The 8100-nt window shown below is 35.3% G+C and overlaps 1 protein-coding gene across 3 annotated transcripts; it reads left to right on the top strand.

The window, feature by feature from the left end:
* Window positions 1-1402: 1402 nt before the first annotated feature.
* On the top strand, window positions 1403-7595 carry LOC142531763 (protein gamma response 1). Of its 3 annotated transcripts, none has more exons than XM_075638018.1 (3): window positions 1403-1618; window positions 5223-6528; window positions 6812-7595. In XM_075638018.1, the coding sequence occupies exons 2-3, from the start codon at window positions 5223-5225 to the stop codon at window positions 7513-7515; spliced, it is 2010 nt and encodes a 669-aa protein (XP_075494133.1). In that variant the 5' UTR covers window positions 1403-1618; the 3' UTR covers window positions 7516-7595. The 3 variants fall into 3 exon arrangements, with proteins under 3 accessions (XP_075494133.1, XP_075494130.1, XP_075494131.1); XM_075638015.1 differs by having other exon boundaries at window positions 5184-6528; XM_075638016.1 differs by lacking the exon at window positions 1403-1618 and adding an exon at window positions 3616-4712 and having other exon boundaries at window positions 5184-6528.
* The last annotated feature ends 505 nt before the right edge of the window (window positions 7596-8100 follow it).

Raw genomic sequence — 8100 nt, 5'->3', positions numbered from 1 at the left:
GACATTCCTTGAAATAAAGTTTTACCCAACTAATCTTTTGGAAACTACAACAAATTTTGTAGAACAAAGAACTAGTATAATATTTTTCAAATTCGACAGAGAATATGAAAATTATATCCTAAACGAACGAAAAAAAGAGAAAATTTCGGTTGTTGTAAACGTAAAAATTTATTTTTTCAACATATTTATACAAAACGGAACGGAAATGAAAAAAGATTTGTGAAAAACAAAAACACTAACATTTTTCTAGAAATACTCACATTAACAGCCAGTCAGAAGGTTGGAGATCGAATTTCCTTCCGCACAATATTTTATCTGTTACATTTTCTTGTGATTTCGACGGAATATCAACGTGCACAATCCAAATTTCAATCCTTCGGATGTATGATTCACCTGGAACACATGCGGAGTTATTTACGTTGATGTCGCCTACGGTTTTCTTCGAAGATATTTTGTGGAGGAAAGTTGTCGAAGGAAATGTGAGGATAGAAGACAAAAGTTGGTCTGAATTTAATAATTAAACAAATATGTGAAAGGGTAGTTTTGGTAGTACAAAGTTAATTGATTAGTTAATCAGACCCTTCAAAATCAAACCAAACACAACACTGGTTTGAGCACACCATACAAATCTGTAAATAATCATATTTCTTATCATTTATGTGCTAATCATTCAGCAATCCTATCATTTGAACCAAACACAGCTATAGTCTTGCAATCATTTCTACTTTACTAAAATTTCGATGTAAGACAATGCATTTTACCTTACAATACTTATGCATTATGCTAACATAAAAAATTTAGTGAAATAGAAGGATTGAAAGTATGTACTGAATTTCAACACAAAGAATATTGTTTGCACAGCTACAATCATTTCTTTTTTTTTTTTTTAAAATAGTAGGATCCGTCGGGTTAGAACAATCGAACCAACTTTCTACCATTAAACATTAACCGGACCACCTTAGGGTGGTTCCAGATCGGTCATGGTTATAGGTCAAACATGTTGACTCCATTGACCACGGGTCGATTCCGGGTCTAACCCAGCCCTGGATCACGTTTATTTCATGACGCTTCAAACACAGTGCTTCCTCGCATATTGAAAAAGTTTGTAAAAAGAAGGTTAAAATCTCAAAATTTGTTAAAATAGTATAAACTTGTGCTCTCAAAATTGATTTTCATTTTAAAAGTTAAAATTTGCACTTTAAAAGCTTTCGATAAATATCGATAAGACAACAAAAAAAGAGGAGTAATTTTCGTAAAATAAATAGCATAGAATTCATAAAGGCTCGAAGAACTAATCGTTTTTTTGCTTCTCTTTTAAGAAACTTATAAATGGTTACAAATATAAAATCGACCTTTAAAATAATAATTATTTTGTGCTTTTCAAATAAATATTCTCCCGCGCCTTGTCATATCTCGCTGTGGAATTTGGGATTTAGGGTTCAACATTTGTTCGCACTGATAACTTTCATCTCCGCAATCGCCCGTGAGCAAATTCATCCCTCTCTCTCACACCCCGAGCGATAATCATATAGAGAGATCTAGCAGTTGGTCAAATTTCTGCAGCATTTGCTGAGTTGTGCGTCTACGATTATATCTAATTTGAAGTCAGATTTCTGAGGTATACTACTTGACCTTGGGTGCTTTCCGACTGTCTGTAAAATCTTGTGAGCAGCCACTTTTCTAATTTTGTTATTATTATTATTTTTTAATTGTTGGAGTGATTCCTATTAGCCGAAAATTTCAGCTTGTAGCATTCGGCTAAATGGAGTTTTGTGATTAAAGGCGGAGCTAATTTAGGTGTCCCATTTAGGCTGAAACCTATTGCTTTTGTTGTTTGAGACACCAAAGTACGTTACAAAATACGGAAGAAAACGTGATCACAAAACTTGACTGTTCTTTTCTGAATTGCCATAGCAGATTACGGAAGTGAATAAATAAAAAAAGCCATAATTCTTGATGAAAATCGAAAATCACAAAGGCATGACATTTCTTGGATATTTGAGCTGGATTTTAAGCCCCACGCATTTCAACACATTTTCAAATTCTCTTTATGAGAATGAAGAGATTTAATGGAGACAAATATAAAATAATCAATGGTCCAAGACTCTCATATACAACATTTTCATGCTATAATCAAGTGAGGGAAATGCATTTCCCTTCACATTCTAGCATTCCATAAACTCATTAGGTGATAAATATGCCATCATCCAATCATTTCCATCACTTCTCTTTTGTGCAAAATCTCTTAAAGTCCATACCTGAGTTCATATTAGGCGTCACTGTTTTGAAATTTAGTTCATAGAATTCAACGAGTCATAGAGTAGACTCAGTAAAGTAAAGAGGAGTATGTGCTGCGGGACAGCAGGAATATCCACTATATAGAATTGGATGTTCATGTTTTCATAGTATTTTGAAGGATTTGTTTTACTCTATTTTTCGACAAGAAATCCATCATTTGATAATACATGTTATTCTCAACGCATAGCTTCCAAAACCGCTAGCTGCTCTTCAGCGCATAATTAGGATATGACTACTTTTGATGCTGTCACAAGTCATGACTGAGAAGTTTGGATAAGTATGATAAAACTTTGTGGCTCATGGCTCCTCGCTTCACCTCTTTGCATTAGTAGAGATTTGGAATTAGAGGATCTACCTTGGTATGAAAAGGAGCTCTTCAAAAGAAGAAAGAACTGGATAGGACCTCCTGTACTGCTTCTAACTTGGGTCCTCGCTGAACTAGGTGTAATATGGTGGTTAATTGTTGTTCTGGGCTTCTGGCTTTGATAAAATAGGGGATAATAAACTTTTTTTTTTATTTGAGTTGATAGTTAACTGTTATCTTTGGCCCTTCCCAATGGGAGCTAGAACTGGAGTCTCACATTAGTTTAAATCAGAGGAATATTTGAAATTCTGTATTTTACAATTCATACTCTGTTAAGGGACTACTCATAGTTTTTAAAGGAGAGCACCTCTGAGGCTAAAGGCGCCAGCGGGTTACGCACGCCTGGGCTCACATTTGAAGCCCCAGGAAGAGCCTTTGAGTGGGCTTTTTTCCTGTCTTTTTTGAAAAAAATAAACTCATCTTAGGAAAATCATATAGTTTCTCTTTAAAAAAAAATTTAATTGAAGCTTTGTTTCCTAAAATATTTGAAAATTACATATATAGATAGATAGCAAATATAAACTAGGATCTGAATTGTCAACCAACCTTAAACTTGAATCTAAATTGATTGATTGGACAAATTAGTGGAGAAAATCTCTGCACTTACAATGATATGATAGAAAATAAAAGTGAAGAAAAAAATCTGCTAATGTAATAGGAGATTCCTCAACTACAAAACATAATAAAAATAAAATCTCAATAATCTAGAGCAGAAAAATAAAAATAATGCAGAAATCTGCCAGTATGAAAGATTATATACTTTGCCGTAAAATAGCAGTAGTAGATAAATATGTTTTTGTGATATAATATTTTTTGCTTAGCTTAATTAATTCAATAATAATGTTTTTTAATGTAATAGTAGTAAAATGTATTTTTCTAAAAAATTATTGTGCACTTTGCTTCGATAAGTAGCGTGCCTCGCCTTTGCGTCTCATGTTCCAGGACCCCTTTGATGCTTAGTGCACCACTGCACCTTGTGCCTTTAACAACTATGAGAATACTAACTATTTTCATTCAAATTCTGATTAAAGTTTCTATTCAGTTATTTTAATGACAAATTACGAATCCATGCTCTGTATGGTCAAGGTCAATGCAATCAAATTTATATACTTTTTTTATCGAGACTATGTTTGTATTGGAGATCTCCAGATCCGTTTATAATAATGTTTTAAAGGCAAATGACTCTAGAAAATTTTATGTATTTAGGCTGCTTGTACTTGTGGAAAATGCCTTGGGCTCTCTTATCTAAGTCGGTGAGCAGTTTTGAGGCTGGTGACGTGCAACTTATTAGAAGATTAGCATTAATCAGCGCTGGTAAAGTGTTAGGATGGTCAATTTTAGTACCTTATATCATTGTAAAATCCTTCCAATAATATAATGTAAAGATGCTTCTGCACTGTCAATAACTAAAGTTTACGTCAGTACTTTTATTCTGATTCCTATGTTTTGTTCCATCGAGTTCATCTTTTCGACTTAATTGTGTAATGTTATGACTTATGTTAGAGAATAACGATCGACGATCACAACAAGGAGATTACCCAACGATAGGAGCTAATAATATTGAAATAAAATGCAATATTCCCATAGTTAAACTCTTTAATACAAATATACCCTAGCCGCAGCTAGTAAAAACTCACAAAACACAACGATAACCAAATGATTCTACTGATGATCTGCTTCTTCACTTTATACGCCACTTCACTCTTCACGTGGAGGTGGAGGTCCCCTCCTCTTTCTCTTATAGACATATTTTATAATTGGCCTTTCTTCCTGGCTGGGCCTGTTTCATGATTGTCATTCCTTTCTCCATAAACTGAACTATTCTCCTGATTTGGGCCTATCTTAGTAGGACATGTAACATGTTGACGTACCGCGCGCATGGGATCAACCATGACTTGGACCCATACGAGTTGTTCCACTCCATTTGTCGTGTCAATTAGAAACTTCAAACTTTAAAGTAAATCTTATCTTGAAATTGGACCAGATCCAATCCCCTTTGAAGTTTTGCTGGAATTCGCTCAGATTAACTATTTTCTTGGATGTCGCTGAAGTTGGATTTTTTGCTCTATGAGAGATCTCTTTTGTTTTTCAGCAGATTTGCTAGTTCTGTGTGTGTGTGACTGTGTGTTTGTGCTGGAGTGATGCGTTTGTGCTGGAGTGCTTTCGGGATAATCTATTTTCCCTGAAATCGTGTATCATGGATGTTGCAGTACCAATTTATAATATAAATTACTCCACGTTTCACAAAAGTTGAGAAAGATGCATTGTATGATGACTGAAATTTATGGAACCTTTATATTGTCATAAGCACTTGATAAATATGATAAATACAAATTTAGCAAATATTCATGGCTGCAGAAGCCAAAAACACATTCCTGTTGTAAGTAAAATTCTGAAAAGATTGCCCACACAAATTTTAGGTTAACTATGTAATTTTGATCTCTTTGGTTACGAGATTAACAAAAGAAAGTTCATTTAATTGCTGCTACTGGAGCTTGTATTAATGAGGGTCCCACTGCAGGAAATCAAGTGATTTTCACTTTCCTCTGACTTTCTTCAGATGGAAGACGAATTCCAAAAGTCTCCGAGGCCAGGATATCCTGCAGACGGTCCTGATGCAAAATATCTTTCTGGACTAAGTACAATACTGGTTGCTACAATCCAGGAAGCAAAAGACAGGATTTCCCAGATAGAATACATCTTCTGCAGTCAACTTTTTCCTAATTTTCACTTGAAAACTCAGAGCCTGCAGAAATTATACTCTGAGGCGAGGGAAGCTGCAGAAGATGCATATAAAGAAAAGGAAAAAGACTTGCTGCTTCAAATCAAGAAGCTCCAGTGTGAAAAGCAGCAGGTTATGGAAGAAAAAGCTAATGAATTGAATGACTGGAGCCAAGTACATAAAAATTTGCAGAAGGTTATTGACTCAAAAGAGTCCCTGATACTACGGCATGAGAACACAATTAAAGAGGTTGAAGAAAAGAATATCATTATCTTGAAAAAGCAATTGTTTCTGGAGGCTGAAACTGAGAAGTTGCAACTTGAGCTGGTGAAGAAGTCTGAGGAAGTTGATGAGGTAATGAAAATGCTCAACAGGCTTCTTCAAATAAATCCATCATGTGCCTCTGTACAGAAAGGTATGCAGTTGAAGGAGTATAAAGTGAAGGCAAATGAATTCATTTCAGAACTTGAAAATAAGGGGTGGAAATTTGATGAGCTGCTGTCAGGACTCCGAGAAAAGACGCAAGAAGTAGAGAATGGGAGGAAATTGCAAGAAAATTTACTTAAGAAAATTGAATATCAAGCCTCAGAGATAATGAATAACGAACAGCTAGTGAATAAACATGTGAAGGAGAATAGTTTTCTCACATCCAAAATAGGGAGTTTGGTGAAGTGTGTTGATGAACTGAAAAAAGATCTTTTGAAGAAAAATAATGATTTGGAGGAGGAAATAAAGGTGCAGGATCAGTTGTTCCTACAGATTGATTCATTGAGTTTTGAAAGGGCAAATAGAGGGACAGAATTGGAAGGATTTGAGAACGAGAGGAGATTGCTTCTGGATAAGCAGAAAGTTCTAGAGGAAACAATTGATTATCTTCAGCAAATTATTTCCGAGAAAAGTAAAGAGCCTTCTACTGGAATGGAATTGCATGGAAAATTATTACAGCAGTTTGAAGCTAAAGCTTCTGAATTACTGTCTGAAAGGAAACATCTGGAACTTATTGCTCGTTATAAGAAACTGAAATCTCAGTACAACTATGTGTGCAAAAAATTTGGTCTTACCCCAGAAAATATGCTCTCCCATGACAAAATAGAAGATGACAGTGAAAACTTCGGACACGAGCAGACTCCCACAACTTCACGTGGTAAGTACAATGATTGTGCTTTTCTGGAATGGAAGTTTACTTCCTTTCAGCACATGGATTACATCATTTTCCCCCACATATTTCAAATGGACTCGTTGGAAATATAAATTGATCACCATCGTTTTCTAGTTGAGCAGCACGTAGTCGATTAATTTGAGGAGGTTTACTGTTTTCGATCCTCTATTTTTTTACGGTACCAATCTATGCATTAAGATGTATTTGGCTTTTTTTTTTTTGCATACACAATAAAGTTGACTGCTAATGTCAGCGTTCCTGGTTTCAGATATTGGGAATAAGGCTTCAAAAGCTGTCGATGCTGCTAGTGAAGTAACCAGACCACAGGAAGAACGAGAACTATTGCCGGACAGAAAAGGAACTCTATTAAGTGAAAGAACAAACCCAGCATCATCATCTACCACAAGCGTTTCAGTTTCACCAAAATGTCCGAGTGGTATAAAGTCATACCTTCCAGGTGGTGCAAAACGCCCTATCTCATATTGGAGGGATATGAGGTCCCATCAGAGTCGTCTGGGACCTGATCCACATGATGATTTTCTTGATACTCCACTGGAGAATGTGAATGAAAATCGGGGAAAAGTAACAAGGGAGGAAACACCCAAATGTCCTAAACAGGATATAAAAAATAAGAAGTTTAGTAACTCTGATGATGACGAAACACAGGACATGAATGTTGATCCTGAACCACGAAGAAGACAAATGTCACCTTCAACTCGCGGAACTTCGGGTTTTAAGTATGTAGAACCTGCAAGAAAGAAGTCTGACAGGGAAAACCTGAAAGGCATGGAATGCAAGCAATGCAAGAAGTTTTATGATGCTGTTCTCCCTAATGGAGAAGAAATTGCCGATGGGAGCCGGAAAAATATGCGTTGCGAGCACCACAATGAAGTTTCAAGACATCGATACAGGTATGCACCTCCTTTGACTCCCGAAGGATTTTGGAATATTGGATTTGAATCTGAAATGTAAGTTCCTTTGCTTTTTAATATAGATGTAACATCAATTGTGATACCAATTAAAAATAAAATCATTTTCGTTATTCAATCAAGAAAATGCCAACCATTATAGAACTTGGAAGAAGCATTACTAAATTTCGTTGTTCTTTCCTACATCAGTTTGAACTAAAGATTGGCCGGTTAATCAAACTCAAGATAAGTGTTGCAGGAAATCAAACATGAGGAAATGCATATACTTACAAACACCGATTTCTCCGAGCTATTTCTGAAAATAATTGTTGCATGTTTGCGTAACTGAATATCATTGACGCGATTAAGCACATGTTTCACATATATTAAACATATTAATACAATGTTTCTTGTAGAACTTTCCAATAGGTTATATGATGTTCACCTTAAGCGCAGAGTTTGTTCTTATTTCTGATATAAAAAGAGAAGTAAACACTGAATAAAATTTCCTCAAAACTATTAAGGTGAAGGAGCCTATACAATGCTTAGCATAAATAGTTCTCAGAGTTGAAAAGAATTTATAATCTTATGATTATTATACACATAAACTATAGATAGTGGATGTGGATCACTCATTTAAGGAGTTACA

Source organism: Primulina tabacum, chromosome 17, assembly GCF_025594145.1.
Source record: "Primulina tabacum isolate GXHZ01 chromosome 17, ASM2559414v2, whole genome shotgun sequence".
NCBI classification, from domain to species: Eukaryota; Viridiplantae; Streptophyta; class Magnoliopsida; order Lamiales; family Gesneriaceae; genus Primulina; species Primulina tabacum.
This window is presented reverse-complemented; position numbering and strand designations above follow the sequence as displayed.

Bases quoted from the DNA above. Each gene is read 5' to 3' on its own strand.
- LOC142531763 (XM_075638018.1), top strand. From the start codon at position 5,223: ATGGAAGACGAATTCCAAAAGTCTCCGAGGCCAGGATATCCTGCAGAC. The intron at 6,529-6,811 runs GTAAGTACAATG...TCCTGGTTTCAG, and splicing joins GACTCCCACAACTTCACGTG to ATATTGGGAATAAGGCTTCA.